This window comes from Macaca mulatta, chromosome 2, assembly GCF_049350105.2.
Source record: "Macaca mulatta isolate MMU2019108-1 chromosome 2, T2T-MMU8v2.0, whole genome shotgun sequence".
Classification (NCBI taxonomy): domain Eukaryota; kingdom Metazoa; phylum Chordata; class Mammalia; order Primates; family Cercopithecidae; genus Macaca; species Macaca mulatta.
Genome location: NC_133407.1, coordinates 200,684,893 through 200,698,545, shown reverse-complemented (window position 1 = coordinate 200,698,545; position 13,653 = coordinate 200,684,893). Strand labels below are relative to the sequence as shown.

Below are 13,653 nucleotides of genomic sequence, written 5' to 3'. Positions count from 1 at the left end.
TTCTTATTAAATGGCATTGCATCTTGATAAGAAAACTGGAAGGAAAAATAAGCAGCGTTCAATGATGAAGGAAACAGCCTTCAGGAAAACTGCACCCCTTTCAATGCAAAATGGCTAAATTCCTTCTCATGTTGTACGAGTGTGTGTGGTTTTTCAGTTTGCTTTTTTCTTGAACAGAATTCCAGATTTCATTCTATAGAGGGTGAAAAACCTATTTTCACAAGCAGTTACCTGCCTTTCTCTGTTTGTTGAATGAAAGTTTTATTTCATGTTCCAGACTCTTTTATTACCTCTGGTTATCCTAAGAGCACTTCATCCTCTTAAAGTTCACCAAGCAGACCTATTCTTCTTATTCCTAATACATTCTTTGTATCTGCTAGGTTTATAGATTTCATGGCTATTTGTGCAAGGTTAAGATGGGTAGCCTCAGATAATACGGAAACATCCAAGAGAGGTCCTGTGCAAGCAACCAGATGGACTTAACAGACTCAAGTGTGGTATGACTAATGAATTAAAACAGGCACTCGCTAGCTCAGTCTTTGTCTCCCTGCAGCTGAGCCTATATTAGGAAAAAATGGAACTCATTTATAATTTCAAGGAAACCAATTTGGCCTCCATGGTTTCAATCTTAAATAAATAAATACATGGTCATTTTCCCAATTTATCTTCCAAAAAATAGAACTAAATAATCTTCAGTCATAAAAATAGGTAAGCAACAATAATATATATATAGTCATCATAATGTTAACTTATTTCAATGTTAATAAATTCATACTGAAATTTAACAAAATTGGGCAAATATTTGAATATCAACTATTTGCTCAATCTAAACTGTTTTCCTCCTCATCTTATATAAATTTGCAACAGATGCATCAAGCAACTCATTTTGTTATAGTTTCTTGTGCTGCTTCAAACAAACCAGGAGCTATTTTTGTTTAAAAGTTTTATTTCTATATATAATCATTGGTTATTGTTTTAAAAAATATTTTGTTTTACTAGTTTTTGGAGAACAGGACGTTTTGAGTTACATGGATAAGTTCTTTAGTGGTAACATGAGTGCAAAAAATCAAATTTTAGCCTACGGCTGTGAAAGAGAGAGCACGTTTCCCTAAAAGCTTGAATGGAACTCTCATCTAATGGAGCTGTTGGGAGGAGGCTTCCTGGCCAGTGACTTAGTTTTGTAGTGACCCCATTCATCTGCTTGTAGTCACACTGGGGGAGTGAGCGGCACCCTGTCTAGACCTGTACCATTGAACACTCCCATAGATGATGTGTTTCTTTCCTCCCCTTGCTGCAGACCCCGGGTCCACTTCAGAAGCCCTGTGATAAAGAGGCTAACTCATCCACCTATGATCCTCAATGTCTGTGTGGAACAGAGTCCTCACCCCACAAGTGGACTTTGGTAGATTTATTGTATCATAGGATAGAAATTCTGCAAATGTATCTATTACTGCAACTCGCATTGTCTAAACAACGGAACATCAATAATATTCTTCAAAATAAATGTGAAGTTCTTTATGTATAGCAAGGAAGTTTACGAAAACCAGGTGATTCTTAATTTTGTTTTGAAATGATCTCCAGGATGTCATCAATATTATTAACATGCAAAAATAGTATGTAATTGTGAAATACAAAGCTTCATACATCGGATCCCTTTTGATGATTGAACAACTGATTGTAATATTAGTAACATATACTAATATTTCACTAGTAATAAAATACTACTAATGCTTAACCTCTGATCTGGAAGACAAAAACATAAAGGTGCTATATACTTCTTGGCATCATTCATAATTTAAACACAGCTTCTAAATATTTGAACCTTTCTTCTTCCTTTTCAGTTACAATGGTATTTTGTCATTGTTTTGCTGTTTGTTTTAGAATTTACTACCATGCACTTACTAATTTGTACTTTATGTTCATGCTATATAGCCTAGAGTGAACCGTGGTAATGAAGCTTTTGATTTTTTTTTTTGTAATTCATCTAACTATGTTTGAGGCACAAATTGTATTTAACTTTCTAAGCAATCAGCATATAAACATATTTTAATACTTCTTGTCATCTCAATCTATCTTTTGCTATAATAAGCAATTATAATTTTAAATAGACACTACATGTAAATATAAATTGGTCATTGCTATAAACTTCTAATACCTGGTTTAAGTTTTAAATAGAAGTTTGCTTGTTGGATTTTTTTTTTTTTTTTTTTGAGATGGCGTCTCACTCTGTCACCCAGAATGGTGTGCAGCGGTGCAATCTCAGCTCACTGCAAGCTCCACCTCCCAGGTTCACGCCATTCTCCTGCCTCAGCCTCCCGCGTAGCTGGGACTACAAGCGCCGCCACCACGCCCGGCTATTTTTTTTTTTTGTATTTTTAGTAGAGACGGGGTTTCACCCTGATAGCCAGGATGGTCTCGATTTTCTGACCTCGTGATCTGCCCACCTTGGCCTCCCAAAGTGTTGGGATTACAGGAGTGAGCCACCGCGCCTGGCCTGTTTGATTTTAAATCCAAGCAACCGTGAGTTCCATGAAGGTACAGACTGTCTTTCATGTTCACGGAGGTATCCTTGGTGCTTAATTAATAGGATTTGTTGAATAGATAAAAACATTATCTAGGACAGGATTAGCATAACATTGAATATGGACAGCCTTTTGCTTGAAATATCAAAAACGTGTGCTTGGATATGTTCAAGTTTAGTTGAGATATCTATGTCTATATATCTGCATCTAGTCTCTCTCTCTCTCTCTCTCTCTCTCTGTCTCTCTCCCCTATATTTTAAGTAAAGCTAACACCTTTTTGTAGCTCTAAGCCATATTCCATATTCTATTAAATTAGCAATGGCGGTGGCTCAGCCAAATGCAGAAGAGCAAGGCGGGACCACATGGTAGAGTGAAAGACTGTCAAACTGGATCCACACTGACACTTACCCAGCTGGATGAACTGAGGCTCACTCTTCACCCCGGGCCCAGCCCCAGTGCTAGCTGCCACTTCCACACTGTATCGGATTCCAGGAACGAGAAAGGGAATGACCACAGAAAAGGTGGAACCGTCCACTGTTTTGTTTATGTGGTATCGAGTTTCATTGCCCAGACACCAAACCTGTAAGAAGCGAAAGTCAAGCTGTAAATTACCTACATTAATGCAAAGATCAACACAGGATTGCAGTTTTAGACCTAGACAGAGTTCAAAACGGTCATGCGCTACCATAAGAAGTTTCCAAAGTCATTTTTCCCTAAAATCTAGTTCTATGAACAATCTTCTATTCAAATTTAATGTTAAAAGTAGTTTCAAGGTGTCTTTATTACTTTCTCATATACTTTTAAAAGACTATATCAGGTAAGTCTACAAATCTGTGCTTGAAGGTAGAAGTTTCCATCAGCCTACTTCATTAGGATTTCTTAACAAGACATTATTTGCCAGATAAATAAGTAGCTCGCAGATAGCTGTGTCTATGCAGATCAAGAAGAATACCATTCAACATTTGCATTCTAGGCATGATGACCAGATATTGTAAAACAAAAATGAGTAGGAAACTCCAAGTCTCGTACTTTACTTCAATTGTTCTCTGGGATCAATCTGCCTGGCACTGACACTGGCACATCACAGTTTACTAAGAGTAGCTGACTGAAAAGGAAGGAGAGCTTCTGAATACGCTAAAGCAGTTTGCACAACTAAGATTATTAAAAACAAAACTGCACACAAGGGGTAAGCCTCATCCCAGGATTCTATTCACCCTCCGGTACACTGAACTGTATTGTTGGTGAGGGAAAATTCGCCCTCCGATCGTCTATTTAAATGGGACTATCAGTGCTTCACAGCATCCACGAGATCATAAAGAATAGCAATACGTATTTGATGTGAAAAATCCTTTCTTCTAATGGGGAAGTTAGAGCTACCTGATTAACTTGGCTAATAATATTTGTGATCAAAAACTATTCTCAAGAAATTGAGATTTTCAAACTATACTATAATCCTTGTTTTAAATTTCACTAAAAGATTCATCACCAAGTGATTTTCTGCGACGTGTAAGAATTTGGATATGGTGCATGACAATGTTCAAACTCAGTTTCCATAAGAAAATGATCTATAGAAAAACATGCACATTATTACTATTATTATTTGAGATGGAGTCTTGCTCTGTCGCCCAGGCTGCAGTGTACTGCTGCCATCTTGGCTTAGTGCAGCTTCCACCTCCTGGGTTCCAGTGATCCTCCTGCCTCAGCCTCCTGAGTAGCTGGGATTAAAGGTGTGCACCACCACACCCAGCTAATTTTTGTATATTTAGTAGAGATGGGGTTTCACCATGTTGGCCAGGCTGGCCTCTCAAAGTGCTGGGATTACAGGGGTGAGCCACCACGCCCAACTGACATGCTCTGAATTCTTTATGATGTCCTCAAGCAATATATACCATTAACTTTAAGTACACAATTGTCTAAACTGTAATAGGAAGTGAGATTTAAAAGAAATCTAAGCATGAGAGTCTCCTCCATCATTTATCCTTTTACTTTCTTCTTTGAAAGTTAGTATTATTTTAATACAGTTTCAATACATAATACCAAGAAATGGTCAGACCCTATACGAGGAGCTGACCATTTGGAAATAAAGACTCTTTTTTTGTTGTTGTTGTTTTTGTTTTTTGAGACGGAGTCTCGCTCTGTCGCCCAGGCTGGAGTGAGCGGCGCCATCTTGGCTCCCTGCAAGCTCCGCCCCCCGGGTTCCCGCCATTCTCCTGCCTCAGCCTCCCGAGGAGCTGGGACCACAGGCGCCGCCACCACGCCCGGCTAATTTTTTGTATTTTTAGTAGAGACGGGGTTTCACCGTGGTCTCGATCTCCTGACCTTGTGATCCGCCCGCCTCGGCCTCCCAAAGTGCTGGGATTACAGGCGTGAGCCACCGCGCCCGGCCGGAAATAAAGACTCTTTTGTGATTTTTTTTTTTAAACCCCAATTACATTATACAGCTGAACCAAAGCCACAAACTGATTTTGTACCAGTCAATCAGGTTCAGCAAGGCATTTTATTATTTTAAATTGACCGTGAAGTTAAGTGAAATCCACCCTTTTGCATTTCTTCAGGAGAGAAATGAGTTTTGACTCTTAGGTGAAAATGCCTACATTCCACAGTTTACCTTGAGAGCTGAGACATCATCTCATTTTAAATCCTTAAAAATCTTCTATAACATTCTGTTTTCCTAGACTAACACATAGTATCCTGTCAATCCTCAGTATGGAGACAGCCTTGAAACTCTTAAGAAAACACTTAAAAGTACAGAGACTTTTAATGCCTCAATTATGCTAGAAAATCTTATTTGAAACATATGAAAACATCCACAGTGCACTTATGGCAGTCTTTTAAATACTTTAAAAACCACACTGTTAATATACACACATTTCATAAAGAGGTTTCTCAATTTGTTTTTAAAACTATTTTGAAAATAAAATAAAATTCGGCTCAGGATACTTGGTTACTGTACAGATTAATTTGCTACTCAGAAGAACATGTACAGTCTTATTTGGGCCTTAACTAAGAACGCACATCAGAATCGCCAAAAGACTCACCGAAATATATGTCCAAGGGCCCCTGTCAGACCAACTGAATCAGAATTTCAAAATCACTGAATAAACAAGAAAGCGTTTTAAAAATAATTTACATGTTGCTATTTGGACCAGCAGATGGCGCCAAATATCCACAAACAAATACCAGCTTTTTCTTTGTGAATGGCGGGGGCTGTCCATCAGGACATTCGTACACACACATTATTCTCATACCTTATACTCTTGGACCATTCCATTTTGGGTGCCTTCTGGAGGTGGCTGCCAACTAACCAGAATTGCAGTTCCGTTTCCATCATTCTTCGATACGGTTACACCTTGGGGTGGGGCACTGGGTGCTATTAAATTGTTTTAAAAGGTAGGTTATTACAATGTGCTAGAGAACACTGAAAGCAGGTTATTAATATCAAAACCAATAATAAATATTTAATATTATTTCAACATATGCTTTTTTTTTTTTTTGTGAGACGGAGTCTCCCCCTGTCGTCCAGGCTGTATGTAGTACAGTGATATGATCCCGGCTCACTGCAACCTCCCGCTCCCGGGTTCAAGCGATTCTCCTGCCTCAGCCCCCTGAGTAGCTGGGATTACAGGCGCCGCCACCACGCCCCGCTGATTTTTGTATTTTTAATAGAGACGGGGTTTCACCACTTTGGCCAGGCTGGTCTCAAACTCCTGACTTCAGGTGATCCACCGCCTCAGCCTCCCAAAGTGCTTGGATTACAGGCGTGAGCCACTGTGCCCCGCTGCATATGTTTTAAAGATGTATTTCATCCAAGTCTGAATAGTCCCAAACTACCTAAGTTGTTCCTCACTCAATGCTAATTAACTGCCACTGTGAATTTTCCATAACCAAAGTTAAACACCTTGTTCCCACCAAACCTCCCAGGACAATTCCTATTTCTTCCACCCTGTAACTCTAGTCTCCTGTTCTCCCTCAAAATGTTCAAAAGTATGAAAATGAATGTTAATCATTCATCATAATTATTTATACAGCCAAAGCGACAAAGACATGTTGGGAAATATCGTGCTGTAATTTAATGTAATCTTTTACCTTTATGTAAATATTGTTTAATTTCTAGGAATAGGGTGGTCAGCTATAGTGGTTTGTCTAGAACTGAGGTGTTTTAAGAGAGATGAGATTTAGGAGGAAAATGTTAATCCCGGCCGGGCGCGGTGGCTCAGGCCTGTAATCCCAGCACTTTGGGAGGCCGAGGCGGGCGGATCACGAGGTCAGGAGATGGAGACCATCCTGGCTAACACGGTGAAACCCCGTCTCTACTAAAATACAAAAAACTAGCCGGGCGTGGTGGCGGCGCCTGTGGTCCCAGCTCCTCGGGAGGCTGAGGCAGGAGAATGGCGGGAACCCGGGGGGCGGAGCTTGCAGGGAGCCAAGATGGCGCCGCCCACTCCAGCCTGGGCCACAGAGTGAGACTCCATCTCAAAAACAAAAAACAAACAACAAAAAAATGTTAATCCCAGAAAGTCCTGGGCAAATCAACACATTACTCCAATCATGGATCAAAACAAACAAATAGAAAATGCTGAATGTAAAATAAACCAAATGGAAAACAATTTCATTTTTAAATGTGAATTTTAGTTCTGAATAATTAAATTTCTGTATATCCTTAAGTAATATAATGTTCACATTTGCACATTTGTAGGCAGGCCACTATTGAAGCAAGTCAACTATTATAGCATTTTGCTTTTCTAGTTTTCTAAATAAACAAATACTGTTAGCAAAATGTATGTTCAATATCAAGAAAGTTAATAATTAATGCCACTCTTAACATTCTAACAATTTAAATTAAGCCAGTACAATCCTAACAAATATACTGCACTGCATGGAAATCATACGCTTCATCATACTTGCCTTCTTCCAGGGTCTTGGCGAACTTGATTTCACTATCTGCTCCTTGAAATTCATTAAAAAAAGGGCGAGCCTTAATTTCATAGTTGACTCCCTTTCTGAGATCAGGGATAACCACACTGTTTTTGGTTGGGGTCCTCACTTCGAAAACTAACCAGTCTGATTCTCCGTGGTTGGCTCCAGACGGCCGATAGAGAATTTTATATCCTTGTATATACTGAGACTGTTGATCTACCTATTAAAAAGACAAGTAAAATGTAATTATTCATACTATTTTACTGGTTCATTAGAAAACAATAAAAATTAAATGTTATAAAATGCACAAAATTCTGTCTGGCTTCATCCCACATTCTTACACAAGAAATGTGTCAGAATTAGAAAGGAAAAAATAAAACTCATTAGAATGTGGACAACATGAGTGTGCTCATAGAAAATCCAAAAGAATCTTCAGCTAAAACATTCAAGTAAGTAAAATACTGAAAAAAATCCACTATCTTTTGTAAATCTTCAGCTAAAACATTCAAGTAAGTAGAATACTGAAAAAAATCCACTATCTTTTGTAAGGTGATACAAATTTCTGTGGCATTAACTTCTATGCTTCATGCAGAAATGTGAGGCCTGATGGCAGCTCTAACACTGCATGTAAGACACACCTGGGCCAAGGGGATGAGAAGCTAAAATGCTTGATGACTCTCTGATTTTAAAAGCCTACTTAACACTACTTGGAAATATCTCCAAGTTTAAAAGATTCATGTAATAATGATCCTATCACAAGTTACATATCATAGTTAATACTATCTGTTTCTTTCCTGAGACAGGTCAAGTTCACTACTGCAGCACAATAAGAAAAAAATAGGCTCAAGATGCAACATTTTTCTGTTTAAAGCCCAACTAATAAGCACTGTAATAAACAGTGTTACACTGTAAAGTTATCATTAATGTACAAGTAGGCAACAGATAGTTACATTTTATATGCATTATAATGATCTCCCAGACGCTTAGGAAAACTGAGATCAAATATTGTAACAACTCACTGTCCAGTGCACTTCGATGGAAGAGGAAGAAAGGATGGTAGGGTTGTGGAGGTGCAGAACAACATTCCCCAGCTCTCTCTGGACCTGCTTGTGGTCCACCCCCTGGCTTGTTGGTGGAACATCTACAACAATTCAAGAAAACTGTGTCAGTTTCTACACAATGCTACTGAACTGAATGAAAGCATGGTAAAACAAACTTTTCATTCATAGCAACTCTCAGTTAAGTAGAATACAGGCCAGGCTGTGATTCAGAAAAAAAAAAAATAATAATAATTTAACCTTTTTATTAGGATCAGGAAAGTAAGAGGGGATAGACATACAGAGAGAGAGAGAATGCAGAGGACACGTATTATAGAAAGTCAAAAAGAGCAGGAAGCAAAGACAACAATGGCAAATAGCAACATTGAGTGGCTCCTCCTACCATGCCATGATCACTTTCCTGATGAAAATGAGGGCACTAGTGCAATGCCCTCTGAGTTTATGAAAACCTGTAGTGGTCCTAACTATACAAGACAGAAAAGAGACTGCAATTGCAGCAGAGTGGCTAAGCCATGAAAAGAAAGGAGATATGGTTAGTGAAAACCAAGAACAGAAAGAAGTCAGATACTTTACATCATTAAGATGAACTTGGATATTTTCTCATATAAGGTATATGGTAAGTTAGTGGCTACAATGGAGGTGATACAGATGCCACCAAGGAAGTAAAATAAAATCAATCTGATTAGATTCATGAGAAAAAAGTACTTAACATTTATGTAATTGATGATGATTTAGTTTAGTTATTGTGTCATCGTAAAGAAGGTTTAATAAAGAGTTCTTAATCACAGCAGCCCCCAAATTTTAGAAAGGAAACTAAGAACACAGTAAGAATGAAATGGCTACTAACGCTAATTTTTTTAATAAGCTTCTTAAAGTCTACACTCAAAAAACATTTGCCCATTTCTGAAGCGGTTTTCTAAACAGGTGTTTTGCTTTGTTTATAACAGTAACAGGGAATACTTGGGAGGAAGTGAAGAAAATGTTTTTTGGACTTCGAATTCTCTTTCTCAAAGTATTGCATGTGGGCACCTACATTCCAGATTATTCCACATTATATAAAAAAATTAAAATGAGAATTTTAGTTTACTGAATCATTAAATACCTTCAAAGAATTGATCTTGGGTAGAAAGCAAAAGCAGGAATACTAAGAATGAGACTGCTAAGTATCTCGGATGAAGTCCAGGGAAGCTAGGCAAGTGGAAGAAATGACATCAAGATGGACATCAAACACTCTTACATATTGTTTGGTTGTTTTTATACTTAACCTAGAAATTAAGCTGATAAATAAACAAGATGAAAAAAAAAAAGAACTGGGATAATTCTGTACTTCATCTTACTTTACCAATATTTTTGGCTAGGATCTGCCCTCAGGATAACTATTATCACAGCCTCTATGTAGTAAACACTTGACCATCAGCTTTCCATCTCTTCCTTATCCACTGGTATCATTTGCTCCTATGACTTAAACTGCCATCCATTTCTAAGATAAGACTGAAATACTTGGAATAAAACAGACTTGGGTTTGCACACCACCTCAGCAACTTAAAAACCGCATAACATTGGAACAATTTCTTAACCTCATTATTCCCCAGTTTCCTTGTGCTTCAAATGGTGATATTAAAGGCAGCTAATCCTGAGGGCTGTGGTAAAAGCTGTCTTGTATTAGACATAAAAAGTGCTTTTCCTGAGAGCAGGGATTGTGGACCCATGGTATATAGCATAGTGCCATATACATAAGTGTTGCTTAATAAACATAGGTTCAATTAAAATGTATTCACATGTGGAAAACACACACATCATGTCAGCTTCCAAATATCTCCCTCATACGTAAGCTCCCATCCTCACAAAATCATCTCCCTTTCAGAAAGTCTCCTCAAATACAGAAATAACCATTTTATCTGTAACTGCCATGGTCTGCATCCCAACCCCGAATTCCTCTAATAGGAGATAAACCCACCAGTCAGTTCCTTCATGGAAATTGCTAGATTCTCCCACTTAGTACCCATGACAGCAACAGGAGTCTATAATATCATAATAGAAACGTTCACATCGGAGAGAAAAAGGGAAAGTGATGCCTAATAAAATAATTTTGAGAAGCTTACAAATTGATCCTCTTACTGTTTTTGTTCTCTACCTCCTGAAAGAAATGTATGACAATGTAAAAGGTCTTTCCCAATATTCACAATTGACTTAAGGAAAACCTAACTGCTCCAGCCAACTGTTTCCCCCAACGTGAAAACTTCACATACACAACCTCCGAGGGGAGACTATCCAGGCCCCACTCACTGATGATAACTGGTATCACCTTAGGTATGATATATATGTTCTGGGTATCTGTACATCCTAGGGTCCAAGAATGATGCACAGACAGGACACGTGGGTGAAGAATCATAGCAATGAACAACGATAACAACAGCCGCATCTCAGCGATGATGACCACCACCCCCACCTGCCAGGTGCTCATCCCATCTTCCTTGCATCATCACATCTTGTCTTTGGGAAAACACACGTTGATCACCACATAGCAAGGCTCTGACTCCAACCATGACATAGGTCTACCTGATTCCTGTACAGGGAACCTGTGCCCTGTATCTGTGCACCTTTAGCTTTTGACTCCAGCTCATTCATATGTATCTACACTTGGGGAAGATTCTTTTGCAACCATATTCCAGAAATGGTTAGAGAAATTATGCCTGCTCCTTTAGGAATCACTTTCCAACAAGTCCTTCTTGAATTTCCTCACCCCTCATTTTTCTCCTTACTGTGTATGCGTTCTGTTCCCTCCAGTGAAATTTTTTTGGCAGGTTACTCCCCAGGTTCTTATTACAGTTATAATCCTGGGCTTACAGCCTCAAATGAGGTCCAAGAATAGGTAAGATACGTGCCTCAATTTTACTTCTCATGGGCCCTTTGCTGTTGCCTCAAGCTAGGAAAAGCATGACTCTTCCATACGGCAGTTTCTTAAAACGTTAAGGAAAAGATGTCATGTCTGCTCTGATGTTATTACTTTCTGGCCTAACCATGCCCAGATCCTTGAATGTCTTTTCATATGATGTGATTTTCAGCCTTTCGTGCGGCCTCATCGCCTATCCTTATTGTCCTCCTCTTAAAAGTCCATCTGAAAATGTAGTGTCCAGAACAAACACATTACTCCGTTCATGAACGGAATAGTTCTAAGTAAAGAGAGAAAAATTACTTGATCCAGGCATAATTCTAGTGCCAGCTAAGACTACATTTGCTCTCTTGGCAACTACATCCCTCAGTAGGTTCAGACGGGTGTTTAATTTAAAGTCGGACCATTCTGAGAGCCCCGACACGCACGCATATACCTCCCGTAAGCCTGCTGTCTTTAGTCTATCCTTTTACAGGTAATTTTTTAAACCCAAGTTCAAGTACCCGACTTTTTAATTTGCTCTATTAACTTTAATAGTGAGCACTCTCCCATCAGTCCAATCTGTTGAGCTATATTTAATTCTGATTCTCTCATTTGGCATACTAGCTGTCTTTCTCAGTTTTATGATACCCTCAAATTTTATGAACTTCCTTTTAGTCCTGACACTAAAAGACATACAAGTCCAATAATAGATTTTATGGAAAATAAAACACAAATCTGCATCTTATGTACTTATATATTGATTAATTTATTCCTTGTCCAATCCTGCGGAATTATGTGCAGCCCCATTTTAAAGGTGAGGAAACTCACAAGGGTTGACTAACTTGCTCAAGGCCACGCAGCTAGTAGACTGAGGAGCTGAAATTAAAAACATGTGTTTGATTTCACAATTGTACGCCTGTTTCTCTACGTTTCCAGTCTTCCAGTTGACAAGGATGCATTATACTTGGATCGCTATGGCTTGGCTGTGTCCCCACCCAAATCTCATCTTGAACTGTAGTTCTCATAATCCCCACGTGTCACGGGAGGGACTCGGTAGGAGGTAATTAAATCATGGAGTAGTCACCGCCATGCTGCTGTTCTCGTGATAGTGAGTGAGTTCTCATGAGATCTGATGGTTTTATAAGGGGCTCTGCTCACTTTTGCTCGGCACTTCTCGCTGCCACCATGCGAAGCGGGACGTGTTACTTTCCCCTTCTGCCATGATTGTCAGTTTTCTGAGGCCTCCCCAGCCACGCTGAACTGCGAGTCAATTAAACCTCTTAACTTTATAAATCGTCCAGTCTCGGGGCAGTTCTTTATTAGCAGCGTGAGAACAGACTATACACATTGTTCCACTATCTATGCATACACAAAGGCAAATTGACAGAAATGTTAAAAAGACTAAATGAATGTTCAGACAGAATGCTAACTCACTCCTCACTTACAAATGAGGTTACATATTACGGAATCATGCATGTGAATACAGGACAAAACAGAGTTAAGCTGCAGTCGCCAAAAACTTTCAGTTACAGTCTACTGGCTGGAGACCATTGTACTGGGGACAAACGTTTAAATTCATTTTACAGCTGTCATTGGGTCTACATTCCTTACAAATGTGTATCTAATATCAAAAACCTCAGACTGCCTTAAGGCTCCTGGAAAGGTGATTCATAATAGCAAATATGAGCTATGGGTGTGTTACAGTCACACAAGAGACACACGTGGGTATGCTCTACAACTTGGTGTGCTTTTTCTGCAAATTCTGAAACAAGAAGTGCTTCCAAAAAGACTGTTTATGTACATACTTGAAGTAACAAAACAGCAACATGGCTGGCAGACCGCTCTCCCAAACCAGCAACAAAGGAGTTTAAGTCTCAGTCATCTCGTGTATAACTTGTTTCTATTAAAATAACCAAGTCTATTTTTTTTCTTTTTCCTTTGTTTCCTTAAGATAGAAACACTATCCCTCTGTATGTTGAGAAAATAATTTTATACTTCGAATCATTCCCCTCTAAAATTACCTTTCTTTACTAATATAAAAACAAGCACATTTTATTTACAATGACATGTGTTTTTTTTTTCTCCAAAAATAAAAGGTCAAGGATGATTCAAATTCATCTCCTTTTTTTCCAGTATATTAATTTTACTCCTATTAGAGCACTAAAATAATAGGATGAGCAAGAGTGTGGAGAGATGAAAATAATCCGTCTGTTAAAAGCTAAAAGTAATTTCTGTTCACAAAAGATAAAATGCAGAATACCCAAAATTTGGTCCAAAGGAA

At 38.7% G+C, this 13,653-nt stretch overlaps 1 protein-coding gene across 4 annotated transcripts in view; it reads right to left on the bottom strand.

Annotated features, from left to right (window-relative positions):
- The window catches only part of ROBO1 (roundabout guidance receptor 1), a 414,221-nt gene that overhangs the window by 58,013 nt on the left and 342,555 nt on the right, over positions 1-13,653 (bottom strand). For all 4 annotated transcript variants that reach the window (XM_015129100.3, XM_077994321.1, XM_077994320.1 and 1 more), the window contains exons 13-16: positions 8,459-8,580; positions 7,428-7,659; positions 5,771-5,892; positions 2,931-3,102 (exon numbers count right to left, since the gene is read on the bottom strand). In XM_015129100.3, coding sequence (XP_014984586.1) covers positions 2,931-3,102; positions 5,771-5,892; positions 7,428-7,659; positions 8,459-8,580 — 648 coding nt within the window. The remainder of the gene's footprint in view (positions 1-2,930; positions 3,103-5,770; positions 5,893-7,427; positions 7,660-8,458; positions 8,581-13,653) is intronic.